The 24400-nt window shown below is 35.2% G+C and overlaps 1 protein-coding gene across 5 annotated transcripts in view; it reads right to left on the bottom strand.

Moving 5' to 3' along the window:
• Positions 1-24400, bottom strand: part of EML4 (EMAP like 4) — a 155281-nt gene that overhangs the window by 45778 nt on the left and 85103 nt on the right. For 2 of the 5 annotated variants that reach the window (XM_039231683.1, XM_039231681.1), the window contains exons 3-12: positions 24010-24139; positions 20543-20716; positions 18543-18671; positions 18026-18051; positions 17798-17830; positions 5329-5452; positions 3541-3690; positions 2258-2327; positions 1005-1115; positions 188-283 (exon numbers count right to left, since the gene is read on the bottom strand). In XM_039231683.1, coding sequence (XP_039087614.1) covers positions 188-283; positions 1005-1115; positions 2258-2327; positions 3541-3690; positions 5329-5452; positions 17798-17830; positions 18026-18051; positions 18543-18671; positions 20543-20716; positions 24010-24139 — 1043 coding nt within the window. The remainder of the gene's footprint in view (positions 1-187; positions 284-1004; positions 1116-2257; positions 2328-3540; positions 3691-5328; positions 5453-17797; positions 17831-18025; positions 18052-18542; positions 18672-20542; positions 20717-24009; positions 24140-24400) is intronic. The other 3 variants (XM_039231682.1, XM_039231686.1, XM_039231687.1) reach the window with 3 other exon arrangements.

The raw sequence follows: 24400 nt of genomic DNA, 5'->3' as shown, positions 1-24400 counted from the left end.
AAAAAAAAAAAAGAATACTTTTAAGAACAGTATTCCTAATACCATAAAATGATGACAAATCAATAAATCTAATGATATGGTCAATTGGTATGTTCTTGAAACTTAAGGATATGCAATATACTTTCAAGGATCTGAAAAACAAGGTATTCTAAAAAATAATGCTCAATTAAAAATTTTTTTTACTTACCTTTATTTCTGCTCCCTTTGATTTTTTCTGCCAATCCCAAACAGTAAGCATATGCTCATTGGAGTCATCAATAACACATAAATGAACACCTGAATCCTGAAGAAAAGTCAATTAAAGTATTTAAAACTTTTTAGATAAGGCTGACTTTCTAAGAAGAAATACCATATTACTAAAACTGCCAACATTAAGATATAATCCCAGATCCTTTAAACTAATAGTTCCTTGAAATAAAATACTAATTATTTTCTTCAGAAATATAATGAAGATTCTTTTTAAAAAGTTTTCTATTTTAAATTTTGTTTCCTAGGTTAACTTCCCTTACCATCTAGTTACTTGTATTATTCAAATAGCAATTTAGTTTTCCATGATATACCTGACTTACATTAACACAAATAAACAAGATAAATTAAACATAAGTAACTTCTTTTCTAGCAGAATTGGCCAACTTTCAGGTCTGTAAATTTTCTAAGTAAAATAAGATTTCCATGATTCAAGCTGAAGCAAAAGCACATGTTACTGCTTATTTCACTTGGACCATGCTATATATATATGCCATTTCCTGCTACTACACTGGAATCCTAGTTTAGAAAAGAATAAAAGTATAATTAAGTATAATAACCTGTATCCCATTTAAACAAGAGTACTTTAGTACTTAGGTTAAAATGCTGGTCACTGCTAAGCAATAGCTAATAATTCAGAGTTATCACTTTCTATGAACACACACACACACACACACACACACACACACACACTCCTGAGCTTTAGCTTCTTTTCTGCTTCTTTGTGAAGCTTGCTTACTTCCTTTATTGTTACTTACTGCTTTTGAAAAATCCAGGCATCCAACTCCACGCTCAAAGGTCCCAAGTCCAATAATTTGCAGCGTGGATAAACTAACTGAATCCCACACTCTGACATGGGGTTGCAGAGGCTGCAAAAACAAGGGGAAGATAGCAAGACTAACTGGTATTCAGGTGGATGCAAGTAAATAGTACTATCACACAGAACCACATGCCATCTTTCAAAAACAGTAGGCCTGGATAAACATCTAATATAAAATAGCTACTACATTTAGACATGACCCCAAAGAATCTTGAGCAGGCATTTTTTTTCCTCATACCATGAAAACAAGAAAATAACAACACTGATAATAATAGTAGCAGCAAATGATTTAGTATTTACTATTTACTATGTCATACACTATTCTAGGTACATCACATGTATTAATTCATTTAATCCCATAAACTATGTACTATTATAATTACCATTTAACGGATGAAGAAACTTACATGAAGATTTGAACAGCTTGACCAGAGTTATACAGCTATTAAAAGGTGGAGTTAGGACTCTAACCCAGGCAAATTTGCTCTGGATACTCTGCTTTTAACATTACCTTCATTTCTAGGAAAATAATACTGTTTTTCTAGTAAGTGTCCAATAAATTGCTAACCGAATAGTTCTTAAAAAGAATCTGGAACTGAAAGGGGCCTTAGAAGTTATCCATTATAACCATTCCAACTCCTTTTCTTTAAATAAACTGAAGCCAGAGAATGTCATGGGCAAAGTCATACACATGTTAGTCATCAATAATATTCACTGCTGATCCTTACAAATAAGGGATTTATTATACAAGCCAATTTAATAATGCTGAATAGGAACTGATATTTTTAAAGTGTTATCAGTTCTAGTCATATATAAAATCAAGAGGTCCATCAACATAGTGAAAAATGCAGTATCTTCTGGCAAATGCTGATAAGTTATGCTATGTTAAAAAATATACATATATATATATATATATATAAAATAAGCTTACAAGTCCTCCCAACTTTACAAGTAAATAGTTTCCTTAGGAGAACTCTTACTTTTAGAGAAAAATATTTAAGTAGTATGATTCTCTTTTGTTTTTTGGAATCTTTTTACATGCTACTATTTTTTCCCTGCTACTTATACTAGAAATCCCTTAGCTGCCAAATTTTAAAAGAATGAAGTAAATGAGCTGCGGTTAAAATTACTATCAATTCCATTCTAATGGCACTGTCACTGGTACAGCGTGCAGAACACTATGCCACTCACCCTTCCATCTTTATCCACTCCAGCTATCTGTCCAGTTGCGATCCTAATTTTGTCAGGATGTATAGCAAGGCTAAAAAGCAGTATTAACAACAGTTTTAATCAGTTTTAATATGGGAAACATTACAAACAGCCGAAAATATGCCTTAGGATCAACATCTATCCATTTTCAAACATTTTTAATTATTAAAGAATTCTCATTGTGACCTGTTTTATTTTCTTTAGCAAATCAAATAAACATCTATCATCTAGATTTTTTTTCTAAGTTTTCAGTTTTACCTTTTCCTTCTTTGCTAAACGAAACAAATTAATGGCGCTCTAAATTTGAAGAAAGTATGTATTCACAACTGTGGCATGTCTTCATTCGTTCCAGTTCCCTTCTTTTCTAGTCCTGCACATAGGCACGCACATGCAGATGGCTTTATTATAGTGAAGCTGCAGTGCTGCACTGTGCAAATTCTGTGTCGAACGTCAGCATTTCCCCCTTCTGTTACATCATCTGTATGCATCTTATTAACAGCTCTTCTACCATTTCTACTTTTATACAAAGGAAAACAATGAACATATTCATACATAGTACCTCCAACCTTTTAGTTAGGTCTTAATGCTAAACTCTCAGAAGTCAAATTTGGGGCATGAAACTTTTAAGAACAACCTGAAAACTGTGCAGCACCTATGCCCACATTTCTCGTGATAAATATATGAGTGACTAGCAAAGTTTTTTTTTTCTTTTTAAAGGTGTCTTCCTCCACATTTAGACTCTTTCTACATCTTGCAACTAAGGGGTAAGCTTATCAAGAATGTAAATTTTTTGGGGCGCCTGGGTAGCTTAGTCGGTTAAGCGTCCGACTTTCGCTTAGGTCATGATCTCACGGTTCGTGGGTTCGAGCCCCGCATCGGGCTCTGTGCTGACTGCCAGCTCAGAGCCTGGAGCCTATTTCAGAGTCTTTATCTCCCACTCTCTCTGAGCCTCCCCTGCTCACGCTGTCTCTCTCTCTCTCCTAGAAATAAATAAAAATATTAAAAAAAAAAAAAGAATGTAAATTTTTTGTTCTTGGTATGTACTGCTCATTACTTTCCAGAAGAGTAGTATCAGTTAAAATTATCTTAAGAAAAGTTCCACTACAGCTTCCCCATATTAAAGTGCTTTTTAAAAATATATTCTACATAATGCCCATAATATCCATAAGATCTGCACTCTCCAGAAGAAATCATTTCTGAAAAACCCCAATTATAAAGAAATGCAAAAATGACAAGGAAAAACACAAGTGTTAAATGATACCAACCATTTCACACAGTCTGTGTGCCCCAGGTAGTGTCGCTGAGTTCTCTCCTCATAATTAAATAGTACTACTACTGATGCTATGAAATATACGATTTCTCCAGTAGGAAGGAGGTAAACATTAGCGCGACAGTCCTTTCCTCGGTAACCATACCTTAAACAAGAGTCAAGGTTTTTAATAAATGTCATTTTTAAGGTGTAAACTAACAGGTTTTTCACGGATCCCTAAGAGAATCAGGAAGGCATAAAGAAAACCAGAATGCATCAGAACTAGGAAACTCAAGTCCTGCCACTTGCCAGGGTGCAACCCTGAGTTTTTAACGTGTACAAAACTTAGTTTCCTCATTCCCCAAACAAATACATATTGAGTTCCTAATACGTGGCAGGCATAGAACTGAACATACAGTTCTGAACGAAACGAATGGATGCCTGTTGTCCCTGGAGCTTAGGCCCTGGCAATGATGACAAAAACAAACACCAATATATCATTAGAAATTGTGGGAAGAAAAGTAACAGTACAGAAGGAACACCTAATTTACACTTGATCTTAGCCAAAAGGCCGAGAAGCGATGGGGGAACACCTAATTTAAATGGAGAGAAAGTGAAGACAGGGATCAAAAGAAGGGCAGAGAAAATGACCTAAATAATGAATAAGACAGGGGCACTTGGGTGGCTCCGTCGGTTAAGCATCCGACTTCAGCACAGGTCATGATCTCATGGCTCAGGAGTTCGAGGCCACGATGGGCTCTCTGTTGACAGCTCAGAGCCTGGAGGCTGCTTCAGATTCTGTGTCTCCCTCTCTCTGCCCCTCCTCGATTTGCACTCTGTCTCTCTCAAAAATAAACACTAGGAAAAAAAAGTTGTATAGAATTGCAGGATTGGTGAGTTTTCCCAAGCTAATTTGTGTGGAAAGGAGGGGATGATTCAAGGGACAGGGGAAGAGGGTATAGAAGAATGGAGGCAGAAAGTTGAGGTCAAACTACTGACTCCATTCTGCTTTGCAGAATTTCTCAAAGGTTCTGAGAGAAAAATTTCTAAGTGAAATTAAGAGAGCTCTCTTATATAGTCAGTTTTTATCAAGTCTGGCTAAGAAATTAATTCTGGAATTAAAATCAACCCTGTTAATTTCAGCTCTTTATAAAATAATTTACATTACTTCACAGGTTACAAAATGCTAAACTGATGTTTTCTTATTTAATTCTTACAACAGTTCAGTGAAGCAGGAGTTATTAACTTCTTTTTATGAGTAAGGGAAGGTTCACTGGGGGTGGCAGAGCTGATTCTTCGATTCCATTCCCATGCCTTCTCCACCACACCGTAAGTACCTGACACGATGTTCACAGCACACTGTCTGCCCTATCCAAAATTATTATAATTTGGGTGGTTTTACATTGCTATTAGAAAAATACATGTAATATGTAGAGGATGAGAGGTAACATTACTTTCTCAAGTGGTTGGTATACTTACACTTTTCTTGTATAAAGACAATTTCTTAATAAAGTTTAATTATTCAAGAGAGCAGGTGTGCATGTGTGATCATGAGCGGGGGAGGAGCAGAGAGGGAGGGAGAACCCAAGCAGGCACCGTGCTGTCAGCGCAGAGCCGGATGCGAGGCTGGATCTCATGAACCATGAGAACATGACCTGAAATGAAATCAAGAGGTGGACCCTCAACCGACTAAGCCACCCAGGCGCCCCTTGTATAAAAACAATTTTGATGGAGGTTAGGCAAACTAATTTTTCTTAAAATGAAGACAAAGCGACACATTTGCTGTCACAGTAGGGAAGGATACACCCACTCCAGTTTCAGCTTCTCAGGAGGCAGTTCTGTTCTGATTTCATCATAGTTTTCAACATCAGAAGGAATGAACATTGTAATTGGTCGACCTCGCATAAACATTTTAACATATTCTCCTTCTGTTGAAACACAAGACAAAAATTAAGTCAGTTTTGTGAACACAGTAAAGTGGATTTTTTTAGAAAAGTGGATTTTTAAGGTGATATAGTAAGAGCAAGACAAAAATAGTTAATTCATAGTTCTATTCTCACATTTAATTGTTTTTTTATAAAGATCTTGTCTAATACACTGTAGGAAAAAAATAATGGTCATCTCCTTAAGTGAGAATACCTATTTTTCACAATTAAACTAAACAAGGAGGTCAGGAACTTTGAGGTAGAAAAATGCAAAAAAAAAAAAAATTATGATCGAAGTTTTTCTGACAGTTGAAAAGAAGAAATTATCAGGGCTGACAACAACTGTACCCACCACACTACTTGATCAACTTACTGATGTTTAATGACATACAAACAACATGGCCTGAGAATATATCATGAGGAGAAGAGTCAGGATGCAGTGAGAAAACAAGAGCTCTGTTACACACAGTAGGTGCAGCTGGAAAGAAGACCAACTTCCCTCAATGCATGACTGGGCTGGGTCTAAACAATTCAATTCAATTACAACATGCTAACATTTTTAAAAGACAGTGCTAGGAAACAGTTTTCTAATTAGTATAGGTTCTAAAACATCTTTTATTTACATAGAACGAATTGTTGTTTGTAAGATCTGCAAGAATCTAAAACTAAAAATGTTAAAGCCAAGTCTAGATTCAAATCAATATTTATTGTGTACCTTTTACAAAAGGAAATAAAACTTCACTAAACAGATAAGATTGTTTCTTAAAAACAAAAAACAACACCTATCCCTGGCCCAGCATTCCAATGATCTACATATAGGTAAGTTTAATAAATGTTGACAGTGATTGTTAAATAGTTACAAGAGAATCTGAATGGGAAGGTTAAAGTAAAGGATTCAGTACAAAAGCCTACGAAACATCTAGCACCTAACCAATTTGTTTGGCTTGGTATGAAAAAATAGCATTAGAAACAGACTGGAAATGTGGTCATCAACCTGAGGCTGATACAACTCTAGGATATCTAATAATGACCTAACCTACTAAGGAGAAGAGTACATAATAATTCAATAGTTTGTATAATGCAAATCATGGAAAAAGGAAAGATAAATTACTTGATGAATGTCTGCAAGTATTTCTTCAGAGTCAGATTCAACACGTGTGCTCATTATGGGTTAGAAGTTCAAGTTATTTTTATTATTATTACTCACTTGTGCTTGGCCTCATGGTTTGATCTAAGAACAGGCTAAGACCACCCACACCACAGTTTTCACACCACATGATGTAGGTCTTTACTACTTCTGAATCTAAGAGTGGGCTCTGCTTCCTGATGATTTTTAGCACAGCTGGACTTTGATGAGAACTAAATGATTACCAGCTGCAACTATTTCTTTTCTGCAATCATCTTTATCTGTGTCTCCTTGTCCTTTCTTGTACACTTCATTTTCTTACAGGGATCAATTTGTTATTAATTTTCCTTCAAGGTTTTTTGTTTGTTTTTTTAAAGAATATAAATTCTTTTTTTTTAATGTTTTATTTATTTCTAGGAGAGAGAGAGAGAGACAGTGTGAGCAGGGGAGGGTGAGAAAGAGAGGGAGTCACAGACTGAAACAGGCTCCAGGCTCTGAGCTGGCAGTCAGCACAGAGCCCGACGCGGGGCTCGAACCCGCGAACCGTGAGATCATGACCTAAGCAAAAGTCGGATGCCTAACCGACTAAGCCACCCAGGCGCCCCTAAAGAATATAAATTCTTAAAGGCAGATATCTTGTCCCTTGGAATTTCCTCCAGGATCTGTGATCAGGGGTATATATCATAAATGCTTTCTGAATTAAAAAACAAAACAATTAGTAGATGCTTCTATCACCACCAAGAAGAGATCACATAACTAGGGAAGGGAAGGGAATGGGTAAGGAATAATAGTATCAAAGAAAATAAAAGGTGTCCTTTGCGAAGAGAGAAAGCTAAGAATACCGTAATGATTCTTCTGTCAGTTATTATTTATCAATTATTCCTTTAGCAGCACAAACAACTAAGTAAAAGCAAAGGAATTATCTAGTGCTTGTCAACTTTTCTAATATAAAAATGGCAATACATGTCAGGATGAAAGTGCTTTCCCTTTCTGGAAACTGGCAGTATATATGTTGGAGGCCAAGTAGGTCATCTAGGAACCACAAACAATTCCTGAGACTGAGGAAGGCAATACATTATAGTGGAAAGAACATGAGCTCTGGAAAAAGACTGATCGAGAGATCTGTGTTCCAGCTTTACTGCTTCCTAGTTGTGTGACTCTGAACTCTTTTTCTTAATAACACAAAATGATACTACTATTTACCACCTGTGATTATGATTAATTAAATAAGACTTCACACTGTAAAGGATAATATGAGGTCCTGAAGAAATATTTATTTCCTTCCCTTTGAGAAGGATTTGTGACCATTCTGAATACTGTTTAGGAACTGCTTACATGATTTAACACACTGGAATATCTCTTCATAAGCTTTAAAACGACTGTCCACAGAATAGTATGTATGGGCAAATGACCTAGAATTCTGATTCTATCATGTACACTTTTTTTTTAATGTTTATTTTGTGTGGGGGGGGGTGAGAGAGAGAGAGAGAGACAGAGAGAGAGAGAGAGAGAGAGAGAAGCTGAGAAGGGGAGGGGCAGAGAGAGGGAGAGAGATAATCCCAAGCAGGCTTCACTCAGTGCATGGAGTCCAATGTGGGGCTCGATCTCACAACCTCAAGATCATGACCTGAGCTGAAATCAAGAGTCAGATGCTTAACCGACTGAGCCACTCAGGTACCCCTGTTACTAGAACATTTTAAATTATGTATGTGTTACACATAGGTTTCTACTGGATAGTACTTTTCAGACAGTAGTAAGGTCCTGAGGTTGGTCCACAGAAGTCCAACTATCTGACAATATACCTTACTTACAATCCAAATAGTAGACACTTGAGCTCTGGATCCCAACAGAAGGAAATCAGAGAGATTACAAAAGAGGAAGATGTTTCTCCTCTTACTATCTTTGGGAAGAGTGAATGCTAGGCAGAAATTTGAAACACTTGATGTTAACACTTCCTTTCTTTGTCCTCACTGCTGGCACTTCCCCTTCCGTCTGCTTAGGTCTTGTTAATTTAATCTCCTACTCTAGCACCTCCCCTAAGCTATCCTATCCTGTAAAGTGCTCCAAATTGCAAAATGATCTTCATATTCCTTAATCCAAACTTTTTGTGATAGTTATCTAAGGTGTTCTGAAAAAGCAGTATTGCTGAAAGGATTCATATAGATACAAACAACTGGTTATTAAAGTTACTTACATGTTTAAGTGAACCCTACCACCAACATGGGGCTCGAACTCAAGACCCCAAGATCAAAAGAGTTGCATGCTCTACCATATGAGCTAGCCAGGTGCCCCAAAGTTACTTTTTTAAAACATACTATGTAAAATTTATTAATCTTTCATAGACTAATAGTAAAAGGCAAAAGTGGAGAAGGAAGTTAGTGTTGGGCATACTCTGCTCCATGATCAGTTCCCCTAGTGCTTTTTTTTTTTTTTGGCCAAAGCTTGCTCCCTTTTTGGACTTAAGAGTTTAAAAAAAAAAAAAAAAAAAAAACACCCACAAAGGCTTTCAAAGGCAACAGCAGAGTTTTGGTTTTGGACAATGACTGTACTTGTTTGTGTAAGGGCATTGCATACAGAGAGACTTCTGAATGTCTACAGTGCTTACAGTTTAACAGATTTTTCTCCCCAAAGTTTCCATTTTAGAAAATTGCATTTTATTATTTTTTTTAAAGTTTACTTATTTAGAGAGAGTGAGCATGAGCTCAGGAGGGGCAGAGAAAGAGAAAAGAATTCCAAGCAGGCTCCGTGCTGTCAGCCCAACATGGAGCTCTAACTCATGAACTGTGAGACCATGACCTGAGCTGAAATCAAGAGTTGGATGCTCAACCAGCTGAACCACCCAGGCACCCCTCACTTTTTATTTGTATTTTACAATCTTTAGACCCAAAGAGCCTCCCTGCTAACCCAAATCTGGAATTTGAATTTTATATTTAACTATAATGTAGGAGAGAGTGATGGTATCTAATTCCAGCAAACAGAAAATTGGGGAATCTTTACTTGGTCTGAGTTTTTTCTATAGAACTAACAGTTCTATTCCTCAAAACCATGAAGCTCCAGAACGGGTGGATAAACAAGAGGCTAGAAACACTGACTATAATTTTATAGCAGAAAGTGACAAAAAGCATTTTGGGTAGGCTAAAATCTTTTCTCAAAAAGAATTTATTCTCTAAAGATTTCAAGTCCCAGTTAATTATTCAATTATACTATATAATAGTTTAATATTTTAAAATTCCAATGAAACAGTGTAATCTGCAAGAATCTCTGGACTTTGAATAAGGAACTTGATTTGTACAATAAAGACTAAATTTCACCCCTTTTCAAAGGTTTACTTATAAAAACAGATTAAATGTAGATCCCTAAATAAAAAAGGAGGATGTGGACTTAGAGAAGGATATAATCTAATTTCACAGTTTAAAAAATTCTTGGTTGGGGTGCTTGCCAAATATTATGTATTACTGTATTATGTATTATGTTTTACTTGCTAAGACAAGAACTCAGATCTGAAAAATGTGACCAAGGAGTAAAATGTTACCTTAGTTTTCTTTGTTCAGACTTCTACTGGCTGGTAAATTTTAAGGAATTCTTAATGACGTGGGGGTAGCGAGGTGAGGTGAGGGTACACAATGAAAATATAGAAGAAGTGAACCTAGCCTTTTAGGAGCTTATTACAAGAGACATTAACCAAGACTAACATAACTGCTAATCAGCTCTTACACTAATTGGAGTAAAAAGTCCACTTGTAGTTACTTTCTTGAATTTAAACCTCCTTTAACCAGATTTCTATATTTTGTTTACAACTGTGACTATCATTAATATCACTTCAAGCTAATCAGGTATGGGTGTTTGCTTAAGCATTTTGGATCATTTTTACTATCTGAAAAAGGTTTTCTTTGGAGAAAAATGGGAAGGAAGTTAAGTCTAACAATATAAGACACATAAAACTTCTAAAAAACTTGTTGCTATACTGCTGAAAATTGTTTTAAAAAATATTTGAGGGAGGGGAAGAGAGAGAAAGAAAGCGTGTGTACACGGGGGAGGGGCAGAGGATCTGAAGCAGGCTCTGTGCTGAAAGCAGAGAGACTGATGCGAGGCTTGAACTCACAAACTGTGAGCATAGGACACTCAACAGACTGAGCCACCCAGGCACCCCAAAAACTTTTCTGAGCTAAGCAAAATATGATTGTATTTTTAAAACTCCCTCAAATCTTTCATTTATATCCCCAAGAAAAGTTATTTTAAGCACTGAATTAAATTTTTTTCATTTTATTTGAATATACCAAGTTAGAATTTTTTAAAAATAAGAAATTCAGAAAAAATAAAGACATTCAAAAGAGAAACTTCAGATGTGAAAATACTTATCCCTCAACTCCTTCTCAATTAACTATAGCAGGAAGAGAACCAGGAGGTCCCAAGGAAACAATAAAAACCTGTATATGAAATTCTAACTAAACAGAATTAAGGAGAGGTTCCAACTTCACCTTTAATGTTCTATTTCTTAAAAAACAACCTGAGCTGGAGTGCCTGGGGAGCTCAGTTGGTTAAGTGACAGACTCCTGATTTCAGCTCAAATCATGATCTTATGGTTGTCAGGGCTCTGCACTGTCAGCAAGGAGCCTGCTTCGGATTCTCTAGTTGACCCTCCCTTGCTGGTGTGTCTGCTCTCTCTCTCTCTCTCAAAATAAACAAACATTAAAAAACCCTAAATACATACATATATACCTGAATCAAAGCAAAATAAAGATTTAAGAAATCTGAGTCCTTTGTATATGGGTGCTTGCTATAGTATTTGTATATATTTTTAGAAAGATTAAAATATTTCACCATCTTTAAAAAGTTTTAAAAGCTTTATTAAACGAAATAGTCAACAGAATATTTCTGGTAAAGCTGTTCTGTGAGAACCAATCAGGAGTACAGTTCAGGGACATGGCATGTGATTTGCTATGGTTCTTGCAATCTCAGTATGTGTCACTGATGAATTGTATCTCTTTCTTGCTAAGCCTAATCACAAGTTTCAGAATGCTTTTCAAAGTGCTTCAGGAAAACAGTAATAAGTGAGAGAGTAAGAAACACAATAATGGAGTTTAACTGCCATTTCTGGACAGAATGGATTTCTAACTATGCACTCTCAGTTCATCGACATGCTTGAAGACTGGAGATTTTTCTGGTTAACTGCATTTTCTAGTTTAGACTTTTTGTTATTTACTTCTTTATTCTAATGTTTATTTATCTTTGAGAGAGAGAGAGAGAGAGAGAGAGAGAGAGAGTGAGGGCCGATACAGAGGGAGATACAGAATCCAAAGTGGCTCCAGGCTCTGAGCTATCAGCACAGAGCCTGAACCGAGGCTTGAATTTACAAACCAATCATGAGATTATGACCTGAGCCAAAGTCAGACACTTAACTGACGGAGCTACCTAGGCGCCCCTAACTTATTAGACTTAAAAAAAAAAATTTTTTTATGTTTTTATTTATTTTTGAGAGAGAGAAGGGGGGGAGAGGGAGAGAGGGAGGGAGACGGAGGCAGACTATGAGCAGGGGAGGGGCAGAGAGAGAGACACACAGAATCCGAAGCAGGCTCCAGGCTCTGAGATGTCAGCACAGAGCCTGACATGGGACTCGAACTCACGAACTGTGAGATCATGCCCTGAGTTGAAGTCGGACACTTAACCAACTGAGCCACTAGGCACCCCCAGACTTTTTAAAAAGCTTATGCCCTTAGGTAGTGAAAATACAAAATGGATGAAAAAGTCTTTAGCCAGAATAAAATAAATATGCACAAGACTATCATGGTCTGTTACAAAAAGTCTTATTCTCCATTTCCAAAAGAGGCAGGTTGGAACTTTTTTCTCAGCTGAAAATAACGAAAGCGGATGTCAAGAACACATATTCTTATGATAATTTTTAAATGTTTATTTATTTGTGAGAGAGACAGAGCACGAGTGGGGGAAGGGCAGGGAGAGAGGGAGACACAGAATCCAAAGCAGGCTCCAGGCTCTGAGTTGTCAGCACAGAGCAGGACATGGGGCTTGAACTCATGAACTGTGAAATGATGACCTGAGCTGAAGCTGGATGCCTAACCTATTGAGCCACCCAGGTGCCCCAAGAACACATATTCTTAAAAGTTGTGTTGTTTATATTAAAAAAATAACTAGACAGTCTTTAGACATTTTAATCTATAAGACTGTTAAAAACATCAAGAAATAAGATCTCTGCTTCACAGGACTCAAAGAATCTTTAACAGAGAAAAGGTTCCCCTGTCTGGTTTCCTTTTAAAATATAGAGAATATCTGGACAAAGCTCAGACCTAGGGATCCAAGTAATGTTTATGTCGCCTATTTAAAATAAGCCAATATTTAAATTTCAGAAGTGAGTATATTTTTTGGAAATGCAATATTTGGTTTCCTGCCCTTTCTTCCTATTCACACTGGAACAGACTAAAAGCTAGCACTCTTCTTCCTAAATTCTGGAATTGGAAAGTTTTGGATCTTAGTAACAAGGATAAATTCTACCTGTAGCTCAACTATGGGCTTTTGACTTATTGGGTTTGTTTCAAACTGCGTAACCTCTCAGGAGGTGATAATACACTCCCTCCCTCTCAGTAGGTAACATAATATACAGACAGTGTCAGCAGAACACTGCTATCCTATATATTCTTAGAGATAAATTTTAGCTGTTCTTTCAGGTACAATGTTCAGTTTACACAGGTGTGATCAGGTTTTAGGACAGACCATGCCTGGAACCAACAAGTCATAAAACAACACATGGCATGAACAAAAGCACCTACATTGAAATTCTTTAAAAGGTAGAATGAAAGCAAGTTAGTTTGGGGGGGGGGGCGGGGGGCTGTCCTCCATTTTCTATTTGCTGCAAGAAAGAGCCTTAAAAAGTTATTAAAGAAGACTCTCAGCAATATCTAGTTTGAGCCTTACTATATGGGAGGAAATTGAGGGTCAAGGCCTCAGAGATATATGGAAAACTTCACTTTCAGATGAATAATGTTTCACTTTTCCCCATAATTTCCTTTGGCAAATTCCTAACTCACATTCATAATTTCAAATCATTTAGTATTTGGATTCTTTAACTCAAAAAAATTTTTTTAATGTTTGTTTATTTTTGAGAGAGAGAGAGGGAGGGAGACAGAGACAGAGAGAGAGACACAGAGAGAGAGACAAGAGTGTGAGCGGGGGAGAGAAGAGAGAGGGAGACACAGAATCTGAAGCAGGCTCCAGGCTCTGAGCTGTCAGCACAGAGCCCGCCATGGGGCTGGAACCCATGAACCGTGAGATCATGATCTGAGCTGAAGTCGGGGACTCAACTGACTGAGCCACCCAGGCATCCCAATTCTTTAACCTTTTTTATGGTTCACCCCTAACCAGGACTCATGTTTACTATTCTTGCACTTTTTCAGCTATAACACTTTACTTCCCTAAGTGAGATGCCTAATGAAGCTTTTGTTACTTATCTGCTCATTAGATCTCAATATGTATTACCTCCTGACACGTTATTTTTTTATTATGTAGAATATAAGAGGCTGTACCACTGTATCCCCAAGTGCCTAAGGGCAGGGCCTGACAAAATAAGCACTCAATAAATATTTGTTAATTGAGGGAATGCTTAAAATGTGTATCTGATAAAGAATAAAGAAACATATCAGAACTCTAATACCTATTAAAATGACAAGATCACTCTGTCTTTCCTTTTCCCAGTTTTGTAAATGAATTTTCAGATTATCTAAACAACTGTTTTTTGCTATACTGAATTATTGAAGGGGTTTAGATAGTATATATTTCAAAATAACTTTTAAAGTATTTTTCATCTGTAGTCATTTTTAGTCAGATAACTAGCAAGAAGTAGTTACATCTCAATTCTCTAAGATATTATAATAAATGTTCTCCCATCTAACCAAACCTTTAGTCAAGACATTACTGCATCGATTTGGTAGTAATGCAAGAATGAATCTAAGCTTACATCAGTGAGGCAGCTCTATGAAGGAAAGTAAGAGTGTGCTTTGGTGACTGATAAGTTCCTTTTTCCTCAATTAAGCAGATACCTCTCCAGTATGGATCTGAGTCATTCAACATGATCAGACTAATTACGTGCTAATTCTAAACAATATAAGTTTAAGATGCTATAAGAGAAAATGATTTAAGATTATTCAAGCTTCAAAAAAACCCAGCAACATGCCATAATTTGAAGATATTCAGATTCTCCTCTAGAAAGGATGGCATGTGACATTTATTTTTCATTTTTAAAAAATGTAATATACTTGATAACTATTATAAGAATGAGCTAATATACTAAGTTTGATTATGACAAAATTTGTCAGACTGTTATGTATTTTCCCCAATAATGTTATAAAAGGTGTTTATAGCCTCATTAAGTTAGCTCAGAAGACTTGTCAATAACTTATCAAATGAATAGCACTGTATCAGAACCTATCTGTTACATCTAACAACCCTATAGGAAAACTTACAGTCTAACTTGATGTGCTAAGTCTATGGGAGCAGAATCCAACTTACATTTCAGGGATCTGAGTGAATGAACTCCGTAAGAGCCTCTTTTTGGAGGAATAACCTATCCTGCCCTCCACACCAAGCCTTAGACTGTCCTGGGCACATCCCATTCCGTTCCATCTCCTACTGCTTTCAACTACAGTTCTCTTCCTTCTGCCTGAGTGCTGATCAGAATATGCAGTTTAATAGCTCTTCTTGTACTGGGTTGTGGCTGAAGGATACAGGCCTTTCAGGTCAAGCTTTTCTCTGCTACCACTCACCTAAGGTACCAAATGTAAATAGTCTTCTTCCCAAATCAAAGCAGATGGCTTGGACCAAGTCACACTTGTCATTGTCAAAAAAGAGCTAAAGAAATTAATAAATCATATTTTTAAAAGATTGTCCAAAAATGATAATTTTGGATTAATACCTAAAGTATAAAAAATGTGTTGTAAAATACGCCAGGCAAAATGAATATAAACTTTAAAAATGTAACTACAACTTATATCAAATGAAGATCATCTATTCAACGGTTATCTTTTCATCTTACTCCACACATCTGAGTGCAAGATTTTAACTGTCAGACTCACATATATTAACTAAAATTTACCTGGTACTATGTGCCAGGTACTATACTTTATCTTTAATGTTTATATTAACTCCTGGAAGTATTATGGTCTCAACAATGAGAAAACAATGACTTTAGAAGGCAAAATAACCTGCTCAAGGTCACAAGCTAAGTAAATGGTGAAACTGGTCTCGGGATTTCAAAATACTTATGTTTCAACATTTATACTACACTGCTAGCTATACATCTCTACAAGTAGATTAAGTCTTATAGTAATTGAAATCCAAAACTATTATTCTTTTCCATACATCTCCTCCTCCTCCTCAAATGTTCATTTTAGTAAATACCCCTTACCTAGTTGTGCAAGCTAGCCTTCATAGATTCTCACTGTTCCTTACTTCCCATATCCTACCTATTTTATCTCTTAAACCATCTAGACTCCATCTACTTCTTTCTATCTCTTTCTGTCTCAATTATAGTCAGGCCTCAACTACCTCACAGGCTGCAGCACAAGAGTTCCCTATGAAGGGACACTCTGGTGATACAGTCTATATCCAGACAAAACACAGCTGACTGAAGTGGAAAAGTAATAGACTCAAATTCCAAAAACAGGGGTGAATGCAAGCAACACTTCACATTAATAAATTCCAACATCTGGGACAATCTTTTTGAGCTAAAATTCTTGTTAACAGAATTTATTTTTCTGTATTCTTTTTTAGCTTTTCACTCCATCCTTCTTCCTAGACACTGACTAAAATCCTGCTTAGTGATGCTTCTGTAGCAAAATCCTTCCCTCTTAAGTATATTTATTTGCCTGCTTACCTGAATGGCTTTGAAAATTGTCACCAACACAAACCACTCACCTATATATACTAATCTTACGTTGTTTTCCTTCCAAAGAACATACCACAACCTAAGAAAGTGACAGGCAGCTCTATGATGATTTTAAAAATTTGAGCTATTTAGCAAAACATGTAATAATAGCACCTTTTTAGTTACAATGTTTTCTATTTTTGAAGTACTTTCATATACATTATTTTATTCTTCAGCAGTCATGTTAAGTAAGCCTTATAGGTATTATTTTCAGATCAGAAAACTACTCAGAGACATTGTCATTTTGTCTAGGTCACAAGGCTATTATGCAGAAGACCTAAGACCAAATTCTAAAGAGAGACTCTCCACTCACAGCTTTTTCCACTGTTCATCACTATCTCTATTTTTTAAAAATGTTTTGATATATAGTAAGAATTGTCTTTATAAGTAACATTTCATTTTTTCCTTATTTCAACCATTACTTAAGCTATACTTATTTGTAAAGGAGGAAGAAAGTATGACCTAACTGTAGAAGATTGACAGCAAAAATCAACTTCATTTAGAATTTCTATGCAAAAACAAATGATCCAAAGAAGATTATAAATATTTCTTTTCTTATTAGAATAAAAAATAGGAAAAATCCATAGCCATCAAGTTAATCTCTGACAAAAATTTTAACCACACTGTATCTGGTTAATATAATAATAGCCCAGAAAATAAAAATAACTATGATACATAGAAATGAGCTGCAAAAAGCATGCACAGAAAGAACATGCTTTCATTTAGAACAGCATGCTTCAATTAAATTTGCAGGCAATCTAAGGAGAATGTAAAACTGATGTAACAGAACTTACCTACTTTGCAATTAAATTGAATACACATTTACACAGTCTGCTCTCCTTTTTTGGTCAGAACAAGCCAACAACAGCAAGTAGCCAGAAATTATAATTAATATAAAAGAAAAATTCAAGAGGAAATGGATTTGCTAGACTCATTATATATTCAGTCCTAGCTTCAAGAAATGAGTGATTATTTGCAATGAGGCTGGCAAGACAGGAAATTGAGTTAAAATTGATCAATCTTTTAAATGGCTTTTCTAAGTACAACTTTTTTTTTTTTTAAAGGGGAAAATTCTCTTTAATAGTTATACTTCTTTGTAATGATATACCTTGAAACTTCAGGGCTTCCAGAAATAAGAGGGATTTTTAGAAAAGTAGTTGGATTCACTAGTCCCAATTATCGTACTTCTCTTATTAAGAGGAAAGTCAGATAGTAAAAACATGAAAAGCCAAATAAGAGATCCAGGAAGAAATTAACTTACAAGGCGACCGACTGTGTAGCTTATTCTTACCTTGGCTGTTTTTTTCACGGGTTGACATTTTTGCTGGTTGAGACAAAAATGACATATCTTACAATAAAAACTGGGCATTTTCTTAAACGACTATAATAAATGCACTTCTCTTTGATTATTATGAACTAATAAAGTACACTGAATGGAAATAAGTCAATATTTTTAACAGCAAAAATTTAACTGGTGTAAAGCAAGAGAAATATTTTTTAAAAAGGATTTTTAATTTACCTTGGTTGATGATGACATCTTTATGCCTACAAAAAAAGAAGACATTCAAAGAACATTTATGTCATAATTTTAATTAGCTTACCATTAGAATCACCTAAAGAAATTGTTTAAGTTTCAGTGCCTAGGCCACACCCAAGATAAATCTTTAGAAATGAAATTCAGACAGCATTATTTTAAAAAGTTTGTCACTGGACTCAACTATTAATATATATACTGTTTATAAAATAATGAATATCCCATAAGATCATCTAAACAGTGAAAGTATAGAAAGAATTTCCAAAAAATCCAAATCTCACGGTATTAGTGAGATTTATTATTTGAGTGGGGAACATAAACAGGAAGATACAGCTGTCTTTCTTTCTTTTTTTTTTTTCTGGAACACTTAGAAGAAAAGAAGATACATATTATAATATAGATTTTTAAAAAATGATCCCAAAACAGACATATAATTGGACATGCAAGCATGACAGTCACATACTTATTAATTATCAGATAACTGAGAAAGTATAATACTTACTTATCTGAATTTTTTATAACTTTTGATATTAATTTTGATGTTGAAACTGCTCTCAATAATTTATTACGACTCTCATCTGAATTTTCCCATGAATTATGTGACTTTTCAGTTGTCAGTGGTCGTTTTATGCTGGAAGAAACATATTAATTTCTTAGAGAAATATTATTTGAGGAGCAATGACATTTAATTGACAGCTTAAACAGAACATAAAAGCAGCAATTAACATTTCCTTAAAGCTAATCCAGAAAAGAGAAGGAAGGATTAGTTGAAAGGTTCTGCCTGGATGAGTGCAGGAGTTAAACAAGGCATTCACCAAGCTTGTTTACAATTTTTGCTAGAACAAATATTACTTGATTAAAAAATCAATCTGTACTTTTTGTTAATAGGAAAAAATCCATATGCTTAAATCCCTAAGTAAAATATTTCTCATAATTTGTAAAACTGTGTGAATTTGTGGAAAAAAAACTTGTACGTTTTCAAAGTCATTACAAGGCTATTTTCATGTTTTATATCATGTGTAATTAATTATATATGGTACAAATGACAATTTAGAAGTAAAATGTAGGACTAAAGGTAAGCTCTTGTGACATCCTTTAAAGAAAATGATCAGAAATAAACATGACTTAACACAAGAAATATATTATCAACACTGATTCCATATATTTGTAAATGAAATTTTTGATTGATAAATGATTTTTTGGTTGCATTGCTAACTATCCTACCACTCATCCAGTCTCCAATACTTCTGGCAACAGTATATCCAAAGAGCAATTTAGAATGGCAAGCACATTTCCACGAGACCTAAGAAGCTGAAAAAAAGATCTGGGACAAAGAAGATACCAAGTCAAATCAGAACCTTAAAGAGCTTGATTATAAAAAAGCCACCTTTAACCACACACAATCCAAAGTTATGTAACATTAATAAACTATATCCAAGAAGAACTCCACATGATACCAAGCAAAAAAAATTACAAACCATTTAGACAGCAAGAGAATCTGTGTGAGATACACAGACAAAGCATTTTTTAAAAGTTAAAAAACATGCATTAATCAAATGAAGAGTGTTTTGCTTTCCCAATTTCCATTAGGGATTTGAGACAGAATATTAAATTGAGCAAATAAAAATATATTATAAATCTTTTAGGAATGGTTATCCTTTGTTTTACTAAAATTATTTTCCTAGCTAGTTCTGGGAATGGTTTAATATTGTCCTAAGATTTCCAAGCAGAAGTATGATGATAAAATATATCTATACCTAATCATAAAGCCTGAACCAGCATTTCTAAGCAGGCAAATTTCATTAAGTTGGTCTAAATATTTGATTACAAGGCAGCTGTAGCACTGAACTCCCAGCATGCAGGTTTAGATCCCCAATTTAGGCTCACACACATTGTTAGAATGTTTCTCCCTTCTCCCCCTCTCATAACTTTAAAATATTAATTATTACAGACACAGAGAGAAGCCCTCAAGCAAGCCTTTAGCATAGAAAAGACCAGGTGAAATGATTTCTCTACTCAAGCAAGAACTTATCCTCCCAAAACCCAAAACTGCAACTGAGATGCAGTCAAAATGAAGAGCCATTTGTTGAGAAGGGCCCTTTCAAGTTCAAGGTTGTAATGATGCCAAAATATTATGAGGATAATTACATGGCAATTTTCTGTCCATGGTTATAAATTTACGCATAGTTTATATACGTTTTTTAAATCCTGTAATTTTATTATAAAAATATTGTTTGGTTTCAAAGTAGGTTATTGTGGCTTTCCTTTCATCAAATTGTCTATAACTTAGGGATTTTTTTTTCCGGTTTTAACTGAGAAATTTTGACCTTAAATCTTCATTCCCCAATATGCTAAAATACAGATTTTAGCAACAAAAGGGGGGGGCAGTAAAGCCACTAGGCTTTTCTATTGGAATCCAAGGAGAGCCATCTTTTCTCAAGTCACAGAATTCAGGTATCATTACAACCATTCCCTAGCTCTGTACTCGGGGACAGTTAAAACCTTTTGGTGGGAGTAGAATTCTTGCTTTCTTGAGTTTGTCTGTGTATTTGGAGAGGCTGTGAAGAGGGCTGGGGAGAAGGTGATGCTCGAATTTGTGGACTTTGATCATTAGAATGAGATTCCTCTTTTTTTTCTCTCTGTCCTTGTGGTTTTTCTTTCTTTTTTTCTGTACCACTGTAAAATAAAGTATAACATGGAACAACACATATTGAAACAAATAAAAGATATATCAAGCCATGGAAAAAGTGGTTATTCTATAATTCAAAATGCTAAATCATACAGCTAATACAATTTACACTGCTTTCATATAATGGTGAAAATATTTCTTTGAAAATTCTGGAAACTATTAAAAATCTTCAGTGAAGAATTTTTAAGAATATCCTATGAAGATTGTCCCTTGGGACCAAAATGGCTGATTCTGGGGAATAGCAGCAGCTCTCTTAGCTGACGTCAACTTACCCAAATCAGAGCATCAGTGACACTTTCCATTTCCTCTGTAAAACATATTGAATGATGCACAAGGCACACTAAATGCTATGTTTAGGAGATTATTCTCTAATTTCTATTTCTTCTGTGTATTTCTCCTCCTGCTAGTTCAGTTCTGAATTTACCAACTGACCCCCCCACCAATCCAGAACCTGTTTATGCCAGCTAAACTTGTTATTTTAATTATGTAAATTAATTAAATACAAAAAAAACTGACAAAATATACACGTAAAGAGAACTGTAATTTCCATGAAAACCAAGCTGAATGCTCTGGAAAGACTCCACAGAAATCAGTTAGCAAAAAAACCCTGCTATTAAATTTTACGTAGGTGAGAACATTAAAAAAGGTTGAAGAAAAAAATTCTAAGAGAGATGGGGGTGCCTGGGTGGCTCAGTCAGTTAAGCATCTAACTTCAGCTCAGGTCACGCTCTCAAAATTCATGGGTTCAATCCCCGCATCGGGCTCTGTGTTGACAGCTCGGATCCTGGAACATGCTTTGGATTCTGTGTCTCCCTCTCTCTCTGCCCCTCCCCTGTTGTGCTTGTGTCTCTTTCCCTCTCAAAAAATTAACATTAAAAAAAATTAAAAATAAAAAAAATGAGATAGGCTGTTTTGCAAGCGTTTTAAATTTCTTACTGTCTTAAAACTGAAACTCATGATTTACAAAAAATAATTTATGGGTGTATTTTATGCAAGATAGTCAACAAGGAATCTAATCAGATACACAATTAGAGGAGCCTCAGCCTTTTGTAAAAAAATTGACAAATATATGTCAATATATTTAGAGTTAAAATATTTAAGATATTTATGTATAAATTCCTGTGATTCTGCACTTTGACTCTTGATTAATAAAGCACACTCCATTCCCAATCATTGGATAAGAGTCCTTATACTGCACATTTTTGAGAATACAGATGGAATCAAGATCTGAATTCCATGGTTGAAAAGGTAGAAAACTATCAACTGTCTACAGTTCTTAATCAAAGGACTTTTTGTAATTTGACTATAAGGTGCATAAATCCACAAGGAAGTATGTTTAAGAACATATTAAACAAATACACACAATATATAGCATTTATTAGAGTAATAGTTAAAAATGCTAAAATATAATTTTTATTTATTTTTATTTTTTAAATATAATTTTTAAAGTGACATTTAATTTAATTCAGTTCTGATAACTTATGACTGCAGACTGGCTTCCAACTGTCTACTTCATGTTCAGTTTTTTAAAAGTTCTCCTGAGAAATACAGTTCTACTTCAAAAATATCAGACTAACTCTGAAATTTAAAACTGAGTTAGAAATCCTTTCTTGTTGGTTTTCAAACTATCCTGAATGTACAGGACACCAATCTTATGTGGGCCCCATACAACCTACAGAAGTTTTCCTCTTGAGTATTTAAAAGCAAAATACAGAGCTCTGCACCGTAAAGTAACAAGCTCAGCTAGTCTTAAGATTACTGAGTTACTATTGTGCATAATACTGATCACTGTACAGGACCTGAGTTACATAAGAAAATGGGCTGAATCCAAACTAATACTAAAAACAAGGATATTTATTAAAAATATTAAAAATTTCCACTATGCATTTATTTTCTTATAATTTGTCCTTTTCTCCTAAAAGGGAAACATAGATAATACATTTTGGCATGCCTTGGAGGAGAAAAGTCTGGATTCCAAAATGACAACGACTTCAAAGATTGAATTCTATAAGGGGCTTTTAAAAGGCCTAAGATCAGTGCGCATGGCTGGTTCAGTCGGTCCAGCATGCAACTCTTGATCAAGGTTTGAACTCCACGTTGGGTAAACAGATTCCTTAAAGATAAAAAATCCTTAATAAATAAGTAAATAAATAACCTAAAGATGTTGTTATTTCTTTACCATTCCTGTAACCAAATGTTTGGTTATCATCTATAAATCCACACTGATGAATAACTCAAGTCACTGGCATTAATTTATTAAGGCAGCCATTTTCTATCAGTACATTTTAAATATAATTTTATTACTTAAGGTTTCTCCTCAGTTATTCTTTGAAGAAAACAGTTGTAAGAGTATGTAGTTGATCTCTTATGGTCTCTCCAAACTCTATATGGGATAATCTGCTAGGAATTACACAAAAGTGGAAAAATTCTGTAAGCAATATTATTGAAACAACAGGTTAATTCACTGATGAAAAGAACATATAGAATGCAAATCTGTAGTTCACTGATAATTTTTGCAGTATTTCCACTGTCCTACCTACCATCCCCTAACACACACACACACACACACACACACACACACACACACAGTACTATATAGTATTTTGAATTACGCCTTTATTTATAGCCATGGTTAAAGAATAAAAGTTATAATAGTGTTCAACCTCCCACAAATGTAAATATATATTGAAGACTCTATTTCTCCTTTAAAAACTCCTGTAATCACATGTATTCCTTGCTGTAGAAAATGTTCTTAAATAATTAAATATAATGATGCTTATCTCATCAAATGCTTGTTAAAGAGAAACAAAAACAAGGGCACGTGGGTGGCTCAGCTGGTTAAGCATCTGACTCTTGATTTCGGCTCAGGTCACAATCTCATGGTTCCTGAGTTCCAGGGAGCCTACCTGGAATTCTCTCTCTGCCCCTCCCGCCCCTCTCCCGCTAGCATGTGTGTGCGCACATGTGCATGCATACTCTCTCCTGCACTCTCAAAATAAATAAATTAAAAAGAAATTAAAAAGAAAAAAACCAAACCAGGAAATAAAAACACTTTCTTTAGTAAGAACCAAAAGTTTCCTCATACAACTCCATAGGCTACATGAATGTAAACTGAATGAGTACAATCTGGGTGGTGTCTATATTCAGAGTTAAAGAATTGAAAGGACATGCTCACTTTAATTCCACACAGCTCCATTTCATTTTTTTTTTTTCAAAAGTAAAATTATCACATTCAGACAATTTTGCAATGGTAACTTTTCTTTCCCTTACAAACGGATACCTTTTAGCAGCAGATGAAAGAGTCTCTTTCCTTGCAATTGCGACAGAGCTGGTGTGGCTTGGCTTTCTGTTTGCACCACTCCCGTTGGTTATACAGGACATAGAAATAGCTTCTCGAAGGCCTGGTGGGCCTAAAAGTGGTTAAGAAAAATTTTTACATTAAATTTCAAAAGATTCTTCAAGAATTGGAAATTTAAAAATTAAGTCCATTATAATGTGTTTAGAACTAAGTAAGCAGACTGCTCCCTCTGGTAAGCAGAATACAGTATTATTGTCTCATAACTTAAACTCTTCAAAACAGATCTATAAAAAGGCCACGCTAAATTGCTACAATGCAGCTAGACTTATTCTCTAGCTAAATGGTTTGTGCCCTGCACACAGCAGCCTTAAAA

Source organism: Hyaena hyaena, unplaced genomic scaffold (assembly GCF_003009895.1).
Source record: "Hyaena hyaena isolate Hyena2069 unplaced genomic scaffold, ASM300989v1 scaffold_57, whole genome shotgun sequence".
NCBI lineage: Eukaryota > Metazoa > Chordata > Mammalia > Carnivora > Hyaenidae > Hyaena > Hyaena hyaena.
Note: the sequence above shows the minus strand (reverse complement) of the source record. Positions and strands in the feature narration are given on the sequence as shown.